This window comes from Phymastichus coffea, unplaced genomic scaffold (assembly GCF_024137745.1).
Source record: "Phymastichus coffea isolate CEN01 unplaced genomic scaffold, Cenicafe_Pcof_1.1 PCOF00047, whole genome shotgun sequence".
NCBI classification, from domain to species: domain Eukaryota; kingdom Metazoa; phylum Arthropoda; class Insecta; order Hymenoptera; family Eulophidae; genus Phymastichus; species Phymastichus coffea.
In genome coordinates this window covers 1,394,631-1,418,522 of record NW_026706858.1, presented here as the reverse complement: position 1 = coordinate 1,418,522, position 23,892 = coordinate 1,394,631, and the positions used below count along the sequence as shown (strand labels likewise).

The 23,892-nt window shown below is 50.8% G+C and overlaps 1 protein-coding gene across 2 annotated transcripts; it reads right to left on the bottom strand.

Annotated features, from left to right (window-relative positions):
- Positions 1-3,208: 3,208 nt before the first annotated feature.
- LOC131665003 (B-cell lymphoma/leukemia 11A) lies at positions 3,209-22,918 on the bottom strand. 2 transcript variants are annotated; one of them, XM_058936570.1, is made up of 3 exons: positions 22,439-22,918; positions 11,615-12,058; positions 3,209-5,988 (listed from the first exon to the last, which is right to left on the bottom strand). In XM_058936570.1, the coding sequence occupies exons 1-3, from the start codon at positions 22,473-22,475 to the stop codon at positions 3,938-3,940; spliced, it is 2,532 nt and encodes an 843-aa protein (XP_058792553.1). In that variant the 5' UTR covers positions 22,476-22,918; the 3' UTR covers positions 3,209-3,937. The 2 variants fall into 2 exon arrangements, with proteins under 2 accessions (XP_058792553.1, XP_058792554.1); XM_058936571.1 differs by lacking the exon at positions 22,439-22,918 and adding an exon at positions 14,828-14,965.
- Between the last annotated feature and the right edge of the window lie 974 nt (positions 22,919-23,892).

Sequence of the window (23,892 nt, the reverse complement as noted above, 5' to 3'; positions counted from 1 at the left end):
GATGGCACGCGGATGTATCGTCGCAATTGCACTGCCATCCGAAATCTTTTTAACTATGATTTATCGACTCGACAATATGGGCTGCTTGTCGTCGCCGTCAGCATTCGTACGCGTTCTTCTCGATTGACGATAAAAATTTTCTCATTGTTATTTATTCAGTTGGTAGAGCGCTGAAACATACGAAGGAAAACCAAAACACAGACTGAAGCAATGGCACGTATAATACATGGTCACCCCAACGATTCGCCCCTTATGATAGGCAATTCGACACACATTGCCGCACCGCGTTTCTCCGCACGTCAAGGAGCTCCTTTAGAATAGGGGAGCGTAACACGATTCTTCGTGCAGCCAGCTTCTGTTTATAAATCAAATATTGGCGATTCACTTGCGGAAATGTAACATTTATATATTTATTTTCCGCTACATTATTCAAAGCAGGCTTTCAGTATTGGCAGTTCAGGTTTGTTGCTTCTCTTTTAATTGGGAACCAAAAGTTCGCCTGGCAGCAGGATGACTACTGCAGGGGAGCGGAGAGGTGCTGGGTTTGAAATCAAACGTGAATATTGCAAATATAAGTTTTTTTAAAAACAATGTCGTTTATTTGAATCGCACAAGACATACACCGTATTCACTATATTATAATTAACGGGCCCTTTCGTGGAAAGTTCGGTCAAAGGCTGAATATCGCATAAAGTACTTTGGCCGCACGTCAGCCGACATCGCGCCTCCTCATCGTATTGCCTTAATGTCGACTCGCGGCACGGTGTGACGTGTGACGTCTCAATTCTCTTGTGATGAAGATATAATTATTCACGCGAGATATACATGAGATTTCTCGGAAAGTCAACGACGCTCACAACGCACCTCGAGATACGGATTTATTTACCCTGAATTAGAAATAGTTTTTTGCTAAAATCGATTCCTTGCCACGAGCGCTGCTCTCGTCCCTCTACCGACTCTTTTTATTCGATGTTAACGCTCCTGTCTCGCGTCAATAAGAGCAAGCGACGTCTAAAGTCAAGAGGGAGAAAGACATGCTTCACTGCGATGCTTCTATTCATTCTTTTATTCTTATTTCTCGATGAACGGCGAATACTCTTTTACTTTTAGTGTAATTATTAATCATTCGTTCGTTACCCTGTGTGCATATAGAAACGCCAGAAAAAACATTGAACGGAAGAGAATTGACGACGATGATTCATTTGATTTTGATTCTTTTCAGAGTATTTTCATTTTCACATATTCGTTTAAAAATCGTGTAAAAGTTTTTAATTAGCTAACTCGTTTACTTTATTTGTTTTTTTTTTTCGTTTATGGTGCAAAACAATTCAAGACATCCCTATCGTTTACGTAATTTGACTAAAGTTACGGTTGCCGTCGTCAAATCTCGCCAATTCGTCTTACACGGATAGTTAATGATCTTGGTCCTATGTAACGATGATAATTCGAAGAAAGTGTATGAGAAATAATGAAACAAAGAAACATAACGTTTTGTCGTTTGGAATCAATTTTTTTTTATCAATTTCCTCGTACATCATGTGGAGACAATTTCATTTTCGTTTATAACCACATGAACGCTTTTGTATTATATTTCTCGGTTACACACCAATAAACTTCGGACGTCGCGCGTTGGACGTTCTTCGCGACCAATCGACGTTGCATTGTTTGTTAGCGAGCGCTCGGTTTTTCTTTTTCTTTTTGGTTCTATACAATTGACTTTTCACATCTTACGATAATTATTACTTGTATGTTGCTTCGAGACGTGCGCATTACGTGTCGTCGAATAGTCGGTCGAAACGTCGTCAAGCGACTGGTTTACAATCGTTTTACACTATATGAATGTCAGCGAAGAAAATGATTTTCTTTATTTATAATTATAGCCTATGGTCTCTTTATTTACTTAAGTTTTTCGTTTATTTCGTAATTAGGAGTGGGTGGTATTGGGTGAGAGAGGGAAGAGGTCGATTTTGTTTGTTTCAAGGGAAAAGGGCAGTGCTATTATGTACAATGTCGTATAAACAGGGCCTGGCTCGTGTACGTATTTTTTTTCTTCTGATTTATCTAACAAACTTTTAACTAGTTAACGAGACTTTTACCTAAGGTCGTACACGACTAACACTGAAAACTATCTGATATGAGATTTTTTTATTTACTTCCACCGCACACATCACTCGCTCGCTCACTCACTCACGTATATATATATATATATTTTTTTTTTCCTTTATTCTTTTATCTCGTTCACTCGGTGTGTTCGTCTGGATTTATTACGACTTATTGCCTAAATCTTTTAGGAACAGTTCTCTTCGAAAACGCTTGCAACGACGAAAATAATTACAATAGCAATAATAGCAATAATAATAATGATAATAATAATGATAATAAAAGTCGCGCGGTTGTGGGCGCGAGGAAAAAAGAAAACTGAAGAAAAAAAAAAAAAAAAAAAAAACGCGAACAAACCTCAGTCTTGGACAAGGAAAAACAGAATCTCGCGCGCGGGCCCGCGCGCGAGCGCCGCTCGGCGACTTTTATGAGCGCATTGTTGCAAACACATCGCGCTGACAAAAGTCGAGTCAGTCGAGCAGCGCGCTCGAGCAGAGTGCGCTGGCGAAGGATCGACGAGGTGTCTGGTGAGAATTTTTTTCTTCTTTCTTTCGCGAATCGATCGTGTGCGCTTACATCACATTTCTTTCAAGTACTTTTGTTTTTGCGGTGCGAGCACCCATAGTAACGACACAGGTAAGGTAATAGTACGTTAAACCTAAACAACTTTGGCATTTCTAGTGGCCGACTTCTCGTCGCTGGGGCGCTGTGGAGTGCGCGCGCCAAACTATTTTTCTTTTCCTCGGTCGCTGCAACGATCAAACAACAGAGACAAATGCCCGAAACAAAAGAAAACTTTTGCTCGTCCGCGCGTGCAATGGCTGCGGCGACCCCAGCGACGGAAGCTCAGGCGTATTCCGTTAAGTACGATCGATTTTTCTCTCAATTTGGAGTTTGAAATAAAGTGCGCCTCGATCGAGGACAAATATGTCGATAATAATAATAATAATAATAATAATAATAATAATAATAATAATAATAATAATAATAATAATAATAATTAATAATAATAATAATAATGATAATGATAATAATCATAATAATAAGAATAATTAATAATGACAATAATCATCATAATAGCAATAATAATAGCATTGATAATAGCAGATAGTAATAGCAATGATAATAGCAATCAATAATCGTAGAAATAATTATGATACAATGTACACACGCGACAAGCTTAGAAATCAAAATTTTCGCGTATTACATATATATCTCAGCAATGCTCCTGCGACGACCCGCTCGAACGGTGACCATTCGCACAGAATAATGACGGACTACGGATTAGTCCCGAACTATGTACATATAGCATCGAGGAGATACATCGAGAGACATTAGAAAAAAGTTGCGGGCGATGAAGGTGAGCCGCGCGAATCACATTTGGAATCGATCGCCCACGACTTTCACTCCCATCGCCATTACATATATCGTTATTACCTTGTACAATATACATATATATATTTCATATATTATTAAATAAATAATCTTCAATGCGATAATAAAGTTACAGCGGCGCCAGACTATGTATATATTTATATATCTTTCTCTCGTTTTGTCACTCTCCGTCTTTCGCTCACTCACGCGCTCATATATATAATATTTATATTGATTCATCTATATATATTCATCTGTATCGTTTCTCCGGCTATATATAATTATAATAATAATAATCGATTTAATAATAATAATCTTCGAGTGTCGTATTTGCAATATGTTCAGTGGTAACCATCGCGGTACTGGCCTTCGTGGCTGCGAAGACTGGCCTGTCTCAGTAGACCGGGTAAGGTGGCCGGTGGGGCCAAAGCGGCGGCATAGGCGGTAAGCTGCTGCTCCAGGATCAGGTATCCTTGGCACTCACCGACGAGTCCTCGTCTTGACTACTCGGGTAAGGTATTCCCAGCTTGGGGCCTTGTTGCACGACGACCACGCACTTGCGCATGTGCTTCTCCAAGGTGCTCGGCACCGAGAACGGCATGTCGCAGAACCGACACTTGTACGTGTCCTTGCCGTGCCTGCCGTGGGTTTTCATGTGCCTGGTCAGTTTCGAGCTCTGAGCGCAGGCGTACGAACAGAGCTCGCACTTGTAGGGCTTCTCGCCGGTGTGCGAACGCCGGTGGACCGTCAGGTTCGAGCAGTTCTTGAAGACCTTGCCGCAAAACTCGCACGTGTCGTTTCTGCCGCTCCTCTCCTTCTTGAGCAGCGGGCTCGGCAGGCCCGGGAGAGCTAGGCTGGAGGTGGTCGCTTTGCTGGCCTTGCGGAACTCGTTGTTGTCGAGGTAATGCGGGTTGGGCAGCCACAGCCCGCCAAAGTCCGGGCCGCCGGCCCGAGGAAAGCCCTGGCCGGAGAAGATGCTCGCCGCCGAAGAGGAGTTGAAGTTGGTTGGCGAGATCGTGCTGTCCTTCTCCTTGTTGTTGTTCAGACTGGCCGTGGACTCGGCTTTGATGAAGCCCCCTCCGGTCCGGTGGTTTTCCTGGAGCGCCTGGCGATACGCCTCCGAGTACTGCGCGATGTTGCTCAGCCCGAATTTCTCCATCAAGTCGCCGACGAGACTCGGCTTCTGGTCCACGCGACCGTCGTCCCCCAACTGGCCCTGTGTCGACAAATCCTCCGGGGTGTTCTCCTCGCCGTCGTCGCGCTCGGTTTTCGTGTCGTTGTCGTCGCCGTCGTCCAGATCCATATTTTCGTCGCAACTACTATCGTCGTCGGGCACCGTCTCCACGCTGCCCTGGGGGCTCTGAGCACCCATCGACGACTCCTGGTGCTCCTTCCTCATGTGCTTCCTCAGCTCGGCGAAGCTCGTCAGCTCCGTGTCGCACACCTCGCATCTGGCCGACACGGCGGAGCCCTCGGAAGCGTTCTCCGGGTACTGCATGCGCTCCTTGTCTCGGTGACTCTTGCGGTGCACAATGAGATTGGACTGGAAGCGAAACTTCTTGTCGCACACCTCGCAGGTGTAGACCACCGCCTCGACGCTGTCCGCGCTGATGATCGGCGTGGATATCGCGGGCGGCGACGTCTTGTCGCTGTCCGTGGAATTGTTGTTGTTGTGGTGTCCAAGTGGACTCTGGCTGTAACAGGGTGGTGAGTTTTCTTTTTGTGGTAGGGAAAGATTGGCCGCCGCGGGTGCTGGACTGGGGGCCTCCTGGCTGACTACGGCAGTATTGCTGGTGCTAACCGCTGCCGAATTTGGGGGAGCCGCGCCTAAGGACGGGTTAGCGAGACTCCTTAGACGCGCCGAGTAAAAATCCAGATTGGCATCGAGTGGTGGTGGGTGGGACTGGGCACCTAGCCCTCGACCGTGCGACAACTCCGCGAGGTTCGCCAGGTTGCGCGCGTTGTTCAGGGTGTCGAGCGAGCTGCGCACCAGCGGGTCGCCCAAGTTCAAGCCGTCGATGCCGCGCAAAGGGTCCCCCAAGTTGCGCGTGGCCGTCTGCAGGTCTTGCAGGCCCCTGTAGCCAGCCAGGTGGTTGATCGCGAGAAACTCGGGCCTGAACATGGGGTTGAAGCTGCGCTCCAGGTGCTGGGGCAGTCGGAGGAAGCTGTGCAGGGGGTCGCCGACCAGGGGGTTCGTGCTCGGTATTTGCTGCCGGTTGTTGTTGCCTCCTCCGCCGCTACTGCCGCTGGAGGTGCCTCCCGAGCTGTTAGCCACCGACGAGCTGCCCGTGGACTTGCTGCTCAGGTTCAGGTGGTTCAGGGGCGAGAGGTGGTGCGCGTGTACGCTCGGCGTCGGCGTCGGTGGGCTCGGCGCCGGCGTGTTGGATGACGAGTTGGCCGAGGACGAGCTCGGGGTGAACAGCCTCGAGCCGTGCACCGTTTGCGCGTGCTGGAGCAGCTCCCACGCTGAGGCCAGGCGTCGGGTGCACTGGGAACATTGTAGCCACTTTGGTTCTGCAACAGAAAGCGGACGGGAGGAAAGCTTGATTTGAGAAAGATACGTGGTTCGCTTCGGTCACTTATCAGGCAGATCACGGAGACAACATCGCATTATCGGTTTCAATCGCCGGTCGCCCTTAATTCGCTGGCAATTTGCCGATTGAATTCCAAATTCAAACCGCGACTGCTGCGTCAAATTGCGCGCGAGCGAACGCCCTCGGAAAATAATATCCCCGGCGTCGGGAGCGACGACAGGCTGCCTGCCGGCATGAAAAAAATGGGGAGCCAGAGAAACTGACCCTTAACGATGAGCGCGGCGTCGGGTTTTGAATTTCAATGTTTTTAATCCGGAATATCAGATTTTCGGCCATTTTTCACGCCCCTGGGATTTTTATTAATTCGACCCCTCGCCCTTTTCCTTTCTCTTCTCCGATATTTTTCAGTGCAGCCGCCGCTGCCGTTAGCTCGCCCATAACATGACCTCGAGTATGTGTTCTTTTTTTCAGTCGTCGGGGTGCGATACACGCACCTTGTGCCCTCTCGCGATAATTTATAGCCACGCGTGCGCGTCGAATCCGCGAATGGCTTAGATCCGATTAGCCCGAGAGCCGCACAGATCAATCGATAAGCTCGGCTGAATTAACGTCAGATTGCACTTGAGGTAACCCGTATATGCATTTTCAATGTAAAGTGGAAAGAGACAGGAAGAGAGAGAGGGGGGGGGGGGAGTCGAAGGAAAGAGTGGACTTTATATCTATCTAAAGATAGATATAAAGTTTAAGTGAATGATTTATCGTGGACGCTACCTCGTCGAAGCACTGCAGCGGACAAAGGCATCCTCCCTTTCGCATTCGCTTGCTCCCTTTTCTTTTTTGTCTTGGGCCAAGTTGCCGCGGAGAAAGTAAAGCGGCGCGCTTTAAATGAGCTGTTAAGACGAAAAACTTTTTCCGGCGGAGGTTTGTAAGCTTGTCGACCGATTGCAAAGTAGCAAGTTTTCTGGTTGTCCGTGCCCCGAGCGCGAGCGAAACAAGGGAGAGAAACAAAGGAGGGGACGCTCGCCAGCTTTTAATTAAATCTTTGATTCCCCAATCGAATCGGAGCGGAGTCTGGTCAATTGCGATTATTTATGCGCTGCGACGGAGATTACGCTTTCACGAGAGACCAATATCAGTTATTCAAAGTCAGCGACGGCGGAAGGAAAAGCTTCCGGGCTGAAAAAAAGATACGACGGGATTTCCGAGGAGAAGCGTGACGAGGCGACATATTGTTTCGCGCCTGGCCACCCGAAAATATTGCCGACTTCCCGCGATAAGGCGCATAATAAAGGTAGGCTATCGATTCACGGGGCCTTTCATATGCAAACTTCACGGCTGGCTATCCGTTAGACTTTGCTCCCTTTACAACAACTGATTTCCATAGATGTATGAAGCTCTCGCTCGCTCGCGCTCTCTCTCTCTCTCTCTCTCTCTCTCTCTCTCTCTCTCTCTCTCTCTCGAGTGAAAACGAGATACGACTGAGGTCCAGCCACAGCGGTCGGAGGAGTTGGGGTGGCAGAGGGTGGCCGGCAGTAGCAGCATTTTTCCGCCGAAATTGGCCGTGAGAGAGGTCAAATCGCTCGGAAGTCGAGCCCCATTGTCTAGGCCACGGCGGGTCATCCTGCGGATATAGCCACTCTCGGCTACAACCCTTTCACGCGAGATTTCATTCGAGGATCGACTTTCGGAGGAGGCTCCGTGCGCAGCTCCATAGAGAGCTTGGGGGACGACGGATCGACACGACGACAGCGACGCCGCCGACGACGACGAGTTGATCAATGCAGGGACGCGAGGAAAAACAAAAAGACGCAGGCGTGTATAGCCGATGACAGCTTAGAACAAAGGCACGCTTTGCGCGCTGACAATATTAAAATATCGATTGGCCGATGTATGCGACGTATGCACTTTGTGACGATCCAGCAGCGCGACAAGGGGGCCAAGGGTTGCGCGCTGCAGTCGAAGGGACAGGCGACTGCAGCTCTCTTCGATACTTTAGGTGCGGGCGCGCTCGTTTTATTCCGCTGCGCACGTCCGACCAGGCCAGCGCTCCGATGATCGCCCGGATAAAGGCATAGCTCGGCAGCACTTGCCGCCTGACCAGATATTAAAATTATCGATGTTGCAGGGAATCGGCGCCGAGCGGTGATAACGGCTCCCCGCTCGAACGAATCGATCGTCGTTGCGTGCTTTCGCGCCGCTAAAGAAAGCCAGCCACGACCAATCAGCGAGCTGGAAAAATGTCTACACTGTTTGGGCGCAGCACACAAAGTCTGAAAGTTGAGACAATCTATTCAGCGAAGCCACCAATAAAGCCGATACCCTTCCAAGTAATTCTCGCGGCGCGCACAGCCAGCGACCAGCCAGCGACTCTCGTGGACACGAGTGTACACGAGCCCGAGGAGGAGAGCACAAAGAGCGTCATTGTGGTCAAGTCGCAGATTGGTCAAGTTGCGTTTAAAAGATCGCTTTATGTTGCTTGCCAGTCTCCTTCGACCGCAGATTCGCGCCATTATTCCGGACTGCGAGCGCGCCTTCATTTCGACGAAAGTCGTAAACGAGCTGCCCGCATACGATGATGAGACTGCGGCCGCCGACTGACACGCCGCTTCACCGCTCTCCGCTGCTACGGCATGAGTATCGATTCGTGCGTGTATTGGCTGTGGACTGAGCGACTACGTATAACTGACTTTTTGTACGCTTGACAAGGACTTGCAGGTGACGACAAAGAATTCGCAGGGTCTACCGAAAATTCATCTTCTCCTGTTCCGTAAAGCATTATTCGTAGCAGATATTTTTTGGTGCAAGCGATCACGGATCGTTGAAATCATCGTTGAATGTAGTTTTTCAGCGCGCCCAACCCATTGGAACTCGAGCAAAATGCGCCCGTGAAACGGGCGTCTGTACACGATGTTTTTTTCGGAATTGAAATTGTTAAAAATTGAATGAAGCAATCCAGAGCAGGGGAGAGTCATTGAAAAAGTTATCTGCGAAGATTGAACTGTCGCCGGTGTTTTTCTTTTCAACTTTGCACGGGACAAGAAAAAGTTTGCGAATTCCAATGAATTTGTTGCACAAGCGCATCGTTATCCATAAACATTAAAATTAGAAAATAAAAGTGTGGCACGAGTAGGATGTCCCGCATGTTCCACATAAAACATGTTATTGCTGGCGTTGCTGTCGCGAGAGATAAAGTTTTGATAAACAGAGAGTGGTTGGTGGCGTAACTTTAGCTGGAAATTAAAAAACAAAGAAGGGAAGAAGAGAGTGGAGAGAGGAGAAGAAAGGAAAGGAAAGGAAAGGAAAGGAAAGAAAGGCAAGGAAAGGTTTCGGAGTGGCTCTTTAGTCTGGAGTGTGGGTGCTGCGTAAGTCCGTGTGTTTCGAGCTCGGCTACTAGGCGGCAGCAATTCGCAAGCAATTTCGCGGTCGCCGCAGGCGAGGAGCCGACGCCGCGCCGCCGCCTTTTCTCTCGGCCGGGCTGCTGTTGCTGCTGCTGCTGCCGCTGCCGCCGCCACCGTCGCCGCCGCCGCCGCCGCCGCCGCGCCGCTGCAGAGAAAGAAATAGAAAAGCGGAAGGGAAAGAGTCAAGTGGCGTCCGAGTGCCGGAACGAGGGATAACTCTGCCGGAGAATTAATATTCGGAAGGTGACAGATACATCGGATCTGCATCTCACGAATGGCTCCAGATGGTAAGGACACACTATTGACGTCCTTCTTTTTTTCCGGAGATCGACACGATCGAAATCTCTCGGCGTATTCTATTCCCTCCTCCCTGTACCTCTGTTTTGTTGTTAAAGTGGTTTTGCAGAATTTAACAAGGGAGCGCGCACGGTATTAACAGAAGTGGCAGGTATTGACGGATTATTGCTTTTCACCGACGCTTCCTGCGCTAAACCATTCAATCACCGAGTCTCGAGATGATCAGATAGCTTACAATGCCACCGCGTGTAACTTAATATTTTCCGCGGGACCTCTCAATTATGGATTTCTGGATAAAGTTCCGACGAAAACACAATCGTATCTGGCGTCCGTCGAGATGGACAAGAATTCTGCCGGGGCGACTAGCGGTCGAATCGCTTGCGTCGCGGGATGCTTCGCTTGTTTAAACAAACGTCGCAACCGTCGTCGCGACAATGGGCAGGCGCAAGAGGAGAGCAGCACGTGTCGGAATGGGGCAAAAAAGCGTGGAATGGCCGCGCGCCTGCCCCTTATAAATAACACTGACACGCGAAAGGTAGCTGAGGGGATGCGAAGATACATGCCACGCACGCAGCCGGGCTACGCTACGCGGCTCGTGCGCATCCACGTGGCCAGACAATGGGACGATTCTAATTGGGCTTTCGGCGACGAGGCGCGAAAAAAAGCCGGACAAAAAGCTGGACCGTAGGATCAGCTCGACTCGCTCGTGCTGCCAAGGGTTAAATCCGGTACGGGAGGGCAGAAGGGGTCGCGCGAGCGAGTCGACCGACCGACCGACAAGCGGCAGCGCCAGCACGCGCCTCACTATTAAACTTTCAAGCATTGCGCAGTCGCTTTCAGCGAGCTTGTTGTGTTTGGGGCATGATTAATTGTTCATCGCGCTCGTGGCTTTTGTTTTATGCTTCAATTATTTAGCCGAGACTGCTCGTCTACGGGTAAACCTTTAACCCAGCTCGCGTTCTGCTTCATCTTCGTTTCTTTGCCTTTCCTATCAAAGGCTTCTTCAATATGCTTTACGAGCTGCTTAACTTTTATGCGCACTCTAATGGTTTTTTTCCCAATTACCAATGCCAGTCAGTGCTACGTGCTTTTCATTAATGCAATTGCCACGTTTCTTCAAGACTACATGGGGCTTTTCTTTACAACTAAAAGCTCTGACTAACGGACCTAAGGTTAAGCCGAAACAACGCGTACTGCTGGCCAGATGTCAAAGTTCATTGTTTCTCAAGAGTTTACGTGTATTCGTAATGTTGAGCAAACGTTGAAACGAAAATGTTGACCCGAAGAGAAGCACGGCTCTGGATCATATTATCAGGAGTCGGATTAACTTTCAAGTTGTGAAACACGGTAGCGAGAGTGCATACGTTAGAGCCCGATTATTGCTAGTTTGAAATGTTTTGCAGACAATGGTTTCGAAATCAAACGAAGAGCGAGGTGTGCAGCGCGGCACGCCGGGCATGGATTAACGGGAAAAGTTTCGAGAAAACGAGCAGACTTTTCGCTTAGGAAAGACATTGAAACTCGATCGAGCGGGTGGCAAACAGGCAAACAAAAAAGACTGACCAAATGTCGCTTGACAACTGTAACGTATCCCAGGCGCACGCTGCTCAAGTCCCCGAAGATAATGAAAAAAATTGGCGAGCCAGTCCGAGAGCAGCGCACAATGACCTGCGAGCGGGTGCGACCCGCGCGCTCAAAACTGAAAAATCGAATCGGAGCCGAGGGGGGCGCAGATTCGCATCGAGAGGCATTGAAAGGCATCGAAGCGCCGCGCCGTCGCAAAAAGTGTCGCATGCGCGCGCGAGAGAGCGGCCGCGTGGATCGATCGATTTGCAGCGCGCGGGGAAGGGGCCCGGCGGCCAATGACGATGTGCCAGGTGCGGGACGCGAGCGCCGCGGCGCTCGGCTCACCTGTGCTGACGGTGTTGGACTCGGCGTCGACGGACTCGGTCTTGGGCTTCTTGGGCGCCTCCTCCTTGTCGCTGGCCTCGTCGCAGCCCTCCTGCGTGCGTCTCTTGGGCGTCGAGCTGGCGTTCGCCCTCAGCTCGATCGGGCTCTCGGCGTCGGCCGACGTGGGCGGGCTCTCGACGCGGCCCGACCTCTTGATGATCGGCGCCGATATGCTCGGCACCACGTTCAGCTTCTCCGCGTCCGCGGCCTTCAGGCCCAGGGCGTCCTCCGGATCGGAGTCCTCGGGCGCCGCTTGCGCCGAGGGACTCTGGCAGCCGGGCAAGTTGCTTCGGCAGTGGTTGACCTTGTGCTCGATGAAGCGCACGATCTCGCTCAACGGGTAGGATGCCCTGCAGCCGCCGCACATCACTATGTCCGGCGGTGCCGCGCTCTGGGATGTCTCCGCTGAAATCACAACAAAGCAGTTGTGCTCGTTAGACTCGGTAGTTTCGATTGGCAATCGTAGGCCACGCGCTCTGCTCAGCACTTGAAAAATTATTTTTACGACGGGACTTGGAAATATTGGCCCGCATAATCGCGTCGAGAAGACGCATCGCTGACGACATTATTTCTTCTTGCACGTTGTCCGGAGAAATATATATACGAGCAGAAGTCGTAGAGCTGATAAGTCACGGCATCCGGCAAAACATGGACAGAGAAAAGAGTGTGCGGCGGAGAGCGCCGAGTTTCTCTCTCTCTCTCTCTCTCTTCTCGACTGTGATAAAGTTTATATCTAGGGAATTTAATAGCGCACTCGAATAAGGAAACCGTCGGCGGTGGCTGCCGTTGCAGCTCGGACTTATAGAGGCGCGGGGGTCAGCCGCAGACGTAACAATTCACTTTTAGGGCTCCTCCAGCTCGGCACAAGAGAAAGAGCTAGCGCCGGGTCTCCGGCTTCTGGCGCCCGCTTGCGCGCGCGACATTAACATAGAGATTGGCAGGAGTTCATATATTGATCTTTTTCCCTAGCTAGCTCTCAGCAACAACAGCCGCATATATAGACTCGCGCCTCCTGCACTTTGTCTCGCTGCTCTGCGCTCCTGTCTCCGCGCGAGACTCATTATCGGCCAATCGATTTTCTCCCGTCCGACAAGGGCATTCCTTTCGGGCTCTCATTAGCTCGTCGAAATGCCTAATGGCGACAAGTGCTCGACGCGCGCAAGGGGGTATCGATCGCGCTCGACGCGCCTGACCATTGGGCGGAGCAGCGAGCGCTTGACCATTGGCCGCTAGCCGTTGCGCGGCCACACCTTTCGTAAAAGCCTACTGCGTGCGGTACGGCGGAGGCCAGCAGAGCGCGCGACTTTTTAAAAGGCCTGCGCGCGCGCGCGCGCGCGCGAACGAGCGAGCGAGCGAGCGGGAAAGCAAGGCGGGCAGGGAGGGGTGGCGCGCGGCACGCGAAAGCAATGGGGGGAGGGGCGCAAACGGCGGCAGCACCCTTGACTTGCTTTTTCCCTGCTCCCCTTCTTCCTTCTCTTCGTTACGTCTTCTTCGTCGTGGTCGTCTTCTTTAAAAGTCGCCGTGTATCGCGCCAGCCAGCCCGCAAGAGATTCACTTTCGCCGTGCCGTGGCGCGCCGTCAGAAATTAAAATATCGAGTGGCCCCGGAAAGAGAGAGCCGCAGAGCTCGCGCCAGAAGGGAAAGTTGTGCGGGTGCGCGCGATCGGATCAAGTAGAGAGAGAGAGAGAGAGAGAGAGAGAGAGAGAGAGAGAGAGAGAGAGAGAGAGAGAGAGAGTAGAGACAAAAAGAGAGAGACCCATATTCAGCTAGCACGCGCGACAACAGTCAAAGGATTTTTCAAACAGGTTAGCGGTAAAAACGCTTGGGGTCGGGGATGAATACCAAGCGAGATGGAGGTAAAAATTTTTTTTCGTGAATAAGCGTACGTAGCTCCGGATCCGTTATATGCGCGAGGAGCGAGTGCGTGGACCGCTTCTCCTACGATTGAAAGCCGCTCGGTTAGAAACAAGAGACCGTCCGCTTTTTAGCGACAATGGCCTTTTGTTTTTTCGGGGGCAGATGTTGAAAGAGAGCGAGAGAGCCGGAGAAGGAACTCCTTTACACGCGCGCGCTCGCTACTCACGGCTCGTCCAAATCATTGATATATCGGGATATTAGTTTACCGGAGGATCGACGACGCAGCGTAAAAATACAATATTACTCGCGGTAAGAGAGAGGGAGAGAGAGACTGAGCGAGCGCGCAAGTTGGATTGCTTACGAATTGGCCTATACATCCGTAATGCCTCGATCAACCTATGTCGAGCGTCTCTCTCTCTCTTTCTCTCCCCCTCTCTCCCCATCTTTCGCATCGCCTGTGTTCAATCTTTCTTTCTCCATCTCGCGCACAATCAACTCGTAACCCATTGGTAATTCGACGAGTGGCCCGCTAACTTATTACCAATATACTTATGCATATTGATATCTCGTCAGTCCTCGACGAGATACTCTATGATACACGTCTCTGTATGTACGTTTGTGAGTTGCGCCAGCGCTGCCTAGCTCTCAGTAAGTTCGTTTACCGCTACGTTTGCGCTGCTCCAGGGCTAACGATCAAACGTTAATTACGGTCAATATCTATCGTCAATTTTCTTTCTTAAAACAGTGCCGCGGTCATAGGCTTACTTAAAATATTTATTTTCTAAAGTTCAAGTAGCAATTCAAAATATTGTCCAATTCAACATCCATAAACACTGTTTAATTTGAATAATCACTTCTTATTAGAAGTTGAGATTGGCAAACACAGTGGTGCACTAGAGTCAAACTTCCAGATCGCGCCAGCAGCACATGTGTGCGCGTGTCTGTGGCACGTATGGCTTGCGTGTGGGAAGATATAGCCCGCGGCGGTGTCCTTGTTAAGACATCCGTCCTGTCAAAACGTCCAGAGGACACATCGGAACAATTGAATTACGATCATCCCCAGGCGTCTCTCTCTCTCTCTCTCTCTCTCTTCCTCCCAGTCAAACCAATAATTCCATTACCCATTAGAGTTGTGTATTGCTGCGTCGTCGTACCAACTTCATCCACCCCGCGACACGTAAACGAGGATTACTCTCGTGCTTGCGAACACGTATCGCGACAAAAGGAAAAAACAGATAGATATAATAATGGAATAACAAGGCGCGACTATCGAGTTTGCCAGCTGATGAATAATTAAAGAGTGACTATTGAATTTACCCATTATGTGAAGCGAGGAGAGAGCACTGTCACGGCGACATGACGGTGAGCACTGGTCGCAGAGTATCACTAATCACAGACACACGTAGTCGCAAGATGATAACGTATGGACTTTCCGTTAGGTCAATTCCGACGGCGTTTCTAATATGGCAGTCCGGGGGAGAGAGACTCGCTTGGTCCATGCTCGGATGCAGACTGCTGAGAGAGCTGGTAGGCCTAGGACCCCGACAGGATATCAAAAGAATAGAAAGGACCCCGCGCTGGCGCGCATGTGTGCACCAGCACACACGCGTACACGGCGAAGTGGGGATGATTTTTATACGTGCGCGTACCATCCGAATGAGTGAGTACCTCCTCTCTTTTTTTTCACCCCGAAACCCCCTTCGGATTTTTTTTTTCGATTAACCGGGCCGGTTTTTTCTGCTCCTTCTACGCAGCTAACCGTTCTACGAGCGACAAAAAAATGTTCGTTGACCCGTCGATTTCGGCGCTGCTACTGCTGTTGCTACTGCCACCACCACTACGACGCTACGCGGATGAGGATGATTTATCTGATTTTAAACGGCGGCTTGAGTTACACGACTACTCGTCGTCTCAATTTTCGAGAGACGTGAAAAATCGCACGCGAGAGAGAGAGAGAGAGAGAGAGAGAGTGGACAATATGCGTGAGGGTCGAGAGGAATATCAATTTTTCCGATGAATGAACGTCCCGAGGGTGGACTCTCATAGAGAATCAAGAGTCCGGAATGCGATGTGGGCACAAAGATCCATTCAAGCTCGCCGCTCACGACATCTTATGATCGATGCCGTGTCCTTTTAATATTCCGTAAATAAATAATGCCCACTTTTCAAGGCGTCGCGCACACCTGCACGCGAGATCTCGTCAATTTGAGACATTTCTTAGTTTTGCACAATTCAGGCGACCACGAGCAACTCAGCAAACTGATCCTTCCAGATGCCGGTCGATTATTTCATTCGCTAATGATATATTCGTTGAAAATTTGAATTCGACGCGATGTCTATCAAGTGGACTTTACAAGCGGATTAACGACAAGTTCTCCGAGAAAGCTCCTTAAGCGAATAAATGAGGGGTGAATAAACAATCGCCTTACGAAAATTGACTGCGAGGCGGTTAATTGAACTGACAAGACATAAGCCGTTGATAGCGCGAAAGAGACCGCGAAAATGGTCCCACGGTAGGCGAGATGGATCGCGGCGGATAAAGGTGTGCTGCAGGAGTAGCAGCGTCACACACGCATTGTCCGGCTTTCTCTCCATTGAACGACTCGGAGCGCGGAAAAACGGGGTGACCATACTTCAGAGCGTGAAAAAAAGGCAGCGCCAGCGGCAGACCGAGAGAAAACACGCTAGTTATGAAAAATATGAAATCTCGTTCTCACGCGGCAGATCGTGGGAGGATCTCTGGGTCTGCCTTTGTGTGTCCTGCCGTTGTCGGACGCTGTCCATTGAAAAGAAGCAGGCCCCCTGACCTGTCCTCTCTCCCTCTCTCGGTCTCTCTGTCTCGCTGTTCCTCGCTCACGGACACATAGCGTAGCTCGCATACAAAAACCCTTTTGGCTGTGATTTTTTCGATCAAAATAAATCACGCGTACAGTTATGTTTTGCACAGCTGCAGCCTTCTTCCGGACGGAGCGGCGCGTCGAGCACATCCTCCGAATTTCCCATGACTCTCGGCAGCTCGGCGAGAGCTGCTACTTATTCTGGCGGCTTCTCTTCGGCCTCCGATTGTTATCGCGAAATCAGCGCCACGGCATTCGTCCGCGATTTTTCGACGACAATGCGCTCATACCGCGCGAACAAAAACCGCGCACGAGCGGTTCTACCTCGCATCCGAAACGGCGACAGATATAAAAGCGGATCGCGCAGCTTTTGTACTGTCCGGCGCTTAATTAGAAACTCTCGGGCCGGCAGCAGCCACGGGAGTGAGGCAGCTCGTTACATTATTCAAGCCTGTGGTGTCGGAGCAGCGGCAAACTCTCGCGTGCGAGCAACTTTTGAAAGAGCGACTGCCGAATCGTGCTCTGGCGAGCGAATAATTAACGTAAAATCGAGACAAAGGCGCGGCCGCGCGGCGGCGACGAGTTGCGTGTGCCGGCGAGCGTGGCGTCGAGTCAAGTGCGAGCGCGAATTTTCTCCGTTAAACCGATAAATCACGCACAGAGCTGCGAGCAACGCAGCTCTCGCTCGCTCGCTCGCACCTTTCACCGCGCTCGCATCAACAACTCGCAAACGTCGTGCTCGCTCCTCCCCTCGATTGCAAATTAATTTGTCGCAAAAGCCGAGCTCACGCTGTGCTATTCTCGCGCCACTGCCCAATAGGATCTGAAAAATGGCGGCTTCCTTTCTCTCTCTCTCTCTCTCTCTCTCTCTCTCTCTCTGGCTCGCTCGGCGAGTCGAGTCGAAAGCGAAGATCCTGCCGATGTTGGCCAAGTCGCACTCGATCGAACACTATCTGGAAATCCGCGGCGATACTCTTGACTGCTTTCTTTGCGTACGAGGCAGGCGAATGAACTCCAAGGCCGGCAAGCGTGTTTTTTTCTCCTTTTTAATTGCGCGCTTCCGGCATACACGATGCTCCGTACGCGCACGCGTTCCCATGCGCGCGCGTCGCGTGGAAGAGAGAGAGAGAGAGAGAGAGAGAGAGGAAGAGCGGGAGATCTGGAGGAAGGTCGGCTACGCACGTACGCTGAATGAAATTTTCGGAAAGCATTAAACTTGCCTTGAGCTTGACTCCATTTTTAGATGCAGTTCTAAAAGGCATGCGCTAAAAATCGTCAGATCTATTGGCTGTATGACATTCTAATTAGGCAACATTAGCCGTTATTTACACAGGTTGAAAAGGCACTTGATTGAAGATTCACACAGTGACCGCTGGAAAAAAAAGAAGCAAAGTAGGATAGGCAGGGTCCGACACAGGGAGAGAAAGAAAGAAAAAAGAAAACGAAGAGGAGATGAGACGACAACAACACGGGGGATTTCCGTAAAGGCAATTGTGTGCTCGAGGCATGGGGCTCACTCTACACGAGAAAGGAAGACACCTGAGAAAGTGACCCTTGGTCAGGTAGCTGGCAAGTGAAACGAGGGGGGCGACAAAGCGTATAATGGCCCGTAGCAGATTATTGGCCGTTCGCACCTCTCTTTCTCACCCCGAAGGGTCAGTGACGCCGCTGTGGACACAATGACCAGGGACACGCAAACAAGCTACGTCTATTCGAGAGCGGGCAAAGGTAATGAAGGAAGCGCCGATAAACACGCGTCATTTGAATAAGACGCGCAAGCGCGCTCGCGCACGTGCCTAGGAGGGAAGCACATTGTTTTGAGATGCCCGCACGCGCCAAAGCATCTCTCTCTCTCTCTCTCTCTCTCTCTCTCGTTCTCGCTCTGGTGGCGTTTACCTTCAATTAGTTGCTGGGGGATGTGCTCGGATTTATGTATCCCTCTTAGTCCTTTATTAGCGAGGATTTACATATGACTTACGCACTGTTCGTCATTTCTGCTTGACCCTGTGTACTTTCTTTTGTCGAAGTACTGGCGATGAATAACTTGATTAAGATCGGGGCAATTGACGGTAATTTGATCAAATCGACTGATGGGTACCTGTAATAAAATCAGTGAGTGCAGCCGCAGGATATTGGTGCGTCTGGTAGGGTCGATGTAATTGAATGTCTGACGCATTAAGAATGCAAGCACAGTTTTCTGATGACTTACACGTTTACGTGTCTGGGCTTATTCCGCGTACACAAAAAATGAATGATCGAGGTACGTGCTCTCGATAATTTCGAGCAGCTTGTCTAGACAAGCAAATCACATTAAATCGTTATAACGAGGCTGCGAATCGAATCGGGAAGTCGTGCAATCTCGAGCGTTTATCAAGCCGTTTCATTATCGAGCGGCGTCAGCGCGACTGAGGGGCAGGATGCTCTCGTTCGTCGTCGCGATACACTCCAATTTTGCGGCTGGCAGCTAGCAGATTTAACCCCTTTTTAACGTCCCAATCGGCGCTCGCTGACACTCGTATTTCAGGGCCAAATTGCCCGAACTGCAAGATTGGACCAAAGATATACAGCTTCTCGGTCATTCGCTAACTGGGGACGATTCTTCTCTGCGCTCTGTTCTTTGGCGGCGCAGATCGAAAGATAGAAAAAGAGCGCCGTGTGTATGTGCTCCTGTTGAGCGATTTGATTTTTATGCCGCCGTAACGGCTATACGCGAGGCGCGCGCTTATAAACGGTGATCTATACGAGCGTATTACGAGATTTATACGGCCATGTAGACGACGCGCGTCCTAGTCGTCGTCGTATGAATCTGCCGACAATTATTGCTCGCGCGCTCTCGGCGATGGCTTCGCAACGCAATTCAAAGAGTGAGAATCGCTTTTAACACTGTAAATCATCGAGTCGCGTACGCACTGCGAGAGCCGTTAAATCTTAACGCGAGCTTCATCAATTATTAATGAACTATCAAAGTCGAACTTTCTCGCAGGGAGTTCCGATGAATTATTAATTCCACAGTGCACTCCTTTTATATTTTGCGTACGACAGGCTTAGAGAAGGAGAGAGAGAGAGAGAGAGATGGAAGCTTTAGGGAACGCGTAATCAGTGGCAAGCCTGTGGACGGCTCTGATCTTTTATGATGGACGTCAATCGAAAAGCTCATTATTTGCAGCTCAACACAAGCAGCCAAGGTCGGCGTCATCCTCGAATTATCAAACGAGGAAAACGCCACGAAAGTCGTGAGCACACGGCAATAAATGCGAGCGCTGAAAAAAAGCTGTGCTACTTTTGTTATCTCTACTGCCGCTGCCACCGCCGACGCCGACACAACGTACTGTATGAACATCCGCGACGAAAAAAAAAAAAAAAAAAAAAGAGCGCCCGCATAATCCCCACCTGCATTTTCGCTCGTTGATAAATATCTTGCCTTCTATGGCTCTGTTTTTTCAGCGGGCTCACTGCAAGTTTCTATTGCGAGATCGCTACTCGAGTAGAAATTCATTTTGTCTAGTTTAGTTTTGATTTATGCCCTTGGTGTGTTATTATTACCTTTAGGCAATATACATGAAACTCGGGAACGACAAGTAAATTTGTGATTTGGTTATAATACTTGGTCGGCTGCATTCCATTTAATTTTACGAGTAAATATCTGTAAAATTAGTAACCGTAGGTTCTAAATTTATTTTCATGCACAGGTTGTTTCTAATAAGATACGAATATTCTTGAGAATTCGTAAGAATAAATCAATATTGACTGTAGAGGTAAGTACCGTTGTCCCGATGCCATACGTGCATATCAGCGTCTAACAGGCGCGGGCGCGCGCGCGCAAGCAACGCGATACCAACAAATCTTCGGCACTCGAGCGTGTTAATTCCCAAACAAACGATCAACAGATAAATCAATCAGCGAGCACTCGAAGCCGTCAGTTCGAAAAAAGGAAAAAGAAATAACGAAGGCTCGTGCTGTTGTCGCGTAATTCAGTAGAGCTTGTCAACGGCTAGTCGGGCGCGAGTCAGTCGCGTGGCGCCACCTTGTCTGAGCAGAGCGAATCGTCGTGATTCAACCCTATCGCAGAGAGCGAGAGAGCGAGAGAAATCGCGGAGCAGCGTAAGCAGGGCGGCTCTCACTCTGTGCGTTTAATATAAGCTTATGCGCGCTCGCGAGTCTTCCGTTTTACTTCCCGTTTCCCAGCGGCAATTAACGCGGGCGCGATTTTCGCACGAGGCGTCCGGCTTTCTTTTTCAGGCTCGCGCCATCCAGCGAGATTGGGATCTTGCTTTCCGCGTTCCCGAGGAATTCAATGCCTCCTGCGTTTTTCTGCGGTTCGCTCAGGGCTATTATATGCCGAGCAGCCTCGATGCCAGTTGTTTTCGCCTGTCGCGCGAGCTGCTTTAACCATTTGTCGCATGCTGCCACTAGACTAATTATTTTTCTTTCGGCGCTTTGTCGACTTTCAGTCAAGTTTACTCATCTACGAGCTTTCTAAAGCTACGGCAATAATTCGACCTTCGCAGCGCGCCTTTTTCTGACTCATGCTCTGAAAAATTCGTGTCAAAATTTGATAAGCGGCTCGATCATTTTCTTCGAAATTACTTCAAGTCACACTACAAATAATAAAATCGTCCTCCTCGGGTATTATTGTAATTCTCAAACTTATCGCAATGTTAGCTTTATTTTTCACTCGAAATTTCCAATCAACTCATGAAAAGAATAATATGGTGTCACGAAGTAGTCAGGAGGAATATATGGGTTCATTCCATTTCATAACTTTGTCCAAGTCGTCCAAGTCCAGCAAAAACAAATTTTAAACAAATAGTAGCGAGCACGTTGACCATAAAAATATCTCCCACAGGCGCTCGAATTTCATCTCGTTTCAGTGGACTGACTTCTACGAATGGTCGATCCGCCTCCCGCACTTCCAAAAACTAGCCGCTCATTAAAAGGAAGGGACAAAATACACGGAGCACTCGAATTTCCACCCACCAACCACACGGGGCTACTCACTCAATAAAAGCCACATCCATCAAGTCATCAACTCGAGTTCATACTGGTTGCTTAGATTTTTTGCTCGTCCGCGTGGCCGATTGAATAATGATTTTTTGTTAGCGAAGCTCGCGTGTCCGTCGCGTCTCGGTTACCTGGGCGCGTGTCGCGATCAAAGGGGGTCGGCACGCGCCTAATCTAAGGAATCAAATCGTCGTCGGCTTTTTTCTCTTCTTCTTTTTGCCGCGAAGGGAGAGGAGACACTGCGAAGGGCATACCCGACGGCTCGGCTCGGAGAAGCAGATAGAGGAGGAGCTGCTGCTGCTGCTGCTGCTGCTGCTCTCTCGAGCCCATATGCGGCGCACGTGCTGCAAAGCGCACTTTTGTTTGCCAAATAGCCAGAGACGAGAGAGAGTCCGGTATCCCGGTCCAACGCCAGAACTATCGAACACTTTGCGGTGAGCCGTCGCGCTGCGCTGTCCGTCGAATTTGTATTGGCCAGATAAGGCGGCGTTTCCTGGCTTGCATAGCGAGGTGTCGACGCGTCACCGCCGACGAATTACGGAAAAAAGACGGATTTAGAAATATTCCGTTCACTTGATTTGTACATCGGGAAATTTGAAGCGACAAAGCTTGCAGTGCAAAATCGAAGCGCGAGATTGGCAAACTTCGAAGAAATCTTCCATGCGTTGTTGCTACATCGGTATTTCCAGCGCGGCTCCAAAAATAGGCACGATGACAGCGGACAATGCACTTTACTCCCCCGAATAAACCGGAGAAAAAGATCCGCACTGAGAGCGCCGTCGATCGGGCCGCTCGTTCGGCACAATAGCGAGTCGCCTGCAGTCGCGTCGACGTCATCGCGCAAACTAAAGAATATCTGGCGCGGCGGTAATTAAGAAAGAGAGCCGGCGAAGGGAGTTGGAAAAGCTCGGGCTTGAAAAACGCGCGCATGACAATGCCGCCCCTCCGCGCTCTCCGCCGATAGTAGAGCCCCTTTAAGACGGCGCGCGGCTGGCAGTGGGGGCGTCTAGGGGGGCTAATTAAAAATTCCGCCGGCTGCGTGCCGCGAGCACGCGGTCGCCGCTCGGCGCAGAGGACGGCGCGAACTCACCTTGGGCAATCCGCACGGCTGGCATTTTGATCCTCATGGTGCCGGCTGCTCGCGAGACCTCGTCGCCGCCTTCCAACGAGAAAAAGAAAAAAACCAAACGAACAGCAGTCCCGACAGCGCCGGCAGCAGCAGCAGCAGCAGCAACGACGAGCTATCAGTCACTCATGCCCGTCTGCGCTTCATTGTCACTGGCTGCGCCGAGAACTCGAGAAGTGAACCAAAGTGTCCGCAAGCACTGCGATCGCGACACAACAACAACAAATGAGAAGCACAGAAACGCTGGCACTGGGCTGTGCGCGGCTGCTGGTCAGAACTCGTCGTCCGTATCCATTCGAGAGATAGTCCTGAAAGCTCGTAGCGAGCGCGTGCAGCCAAGGTACGAGCGAGCAGTGCAGAGATGCGGTAGGTCCAGCGTGGGCCGTATCTCGGAGTGGACTGCGGCGGCCGGACGCGGGCGCGAGCGCCGTGTGACTGGCTCGCTGTCTCTCTCTCTCTCTCTCTCTCGGTCTCTCCTTCTCCGCTGCTCTGGCTGGCTGGCTGGCTGGCTGGCTGGCTGGCTGGCTGGCTGGCTGGCTGGCTGCTCGCAGCGCCGGACGGACGTACCCCACGCGCGCGCCGCTCGACGCCGCTCTCTCTCTCTCTCGCTCTCGCTCGCGCTCGCTCCGCAGCGCAGCGCCAGCAGCCGGGTAGTTTTCACCCCTCGCACGCCAACCGACACGCAGTCCGGAGTGGGGGCCGCCCCTTGAGCTCCGAGCTGGCTTGCCCTTCCTTCCTCCTCCCGCGCGGCCGACCTAGTGGGGGCACGACGGAGCGACGTCGCCGTCGACGTCGCAGCGCATGCGGTCACTTAGCTATTTCGACTTAATCTTTCATGCGACTCCGACGTCTCGCCGCCGCGCACCTATTCTTTCCCCGGTTGCAGCCGCTCGCCGCGAGCGAGTAATTGACCGGGCGCCATCGCGCTCGTCGTAGCGAGTTAATTGATGCGCCGCTGGCGCGGCGACGAGCTCTCGCCGACGACCACGGCGGAGCTTATCTGCGCGATACGCGCGCGAATGCGAAAAAGTCTCTGGAAGCCAGCTGCCAGAGGCGAGCGCGCCGCGACTATTTTCGTCGCCTGATGAGAGACCAGCTCTCTTTCGAGTGGTCCTCTCCAGTCGCCAGCGACTCGCGTGCCCTGTAATTTTCGCCGCACTGGCCAGACGAAATCAAAAGGAAAAAACATAAGAGAGGTGGTCGCCGATTTTCCCAGGCTCCCTCGCCAGAACCCAGGGCCGTCTGGCTAATATCTTTCACGCCCGATCTTGAAAATTCTCTCCGGGCTGCGTCTGACCACTCTGCGGCTGTAAAACTTTGGAGTGCGCGTGTGTGCGCGCGCGCGCGCGTGGAGGGGCGGGCTCCGACTGTCTGGAGTTGCCCGCTTTTGGATGTCACACTAGCCTCGTCGGCAAGCG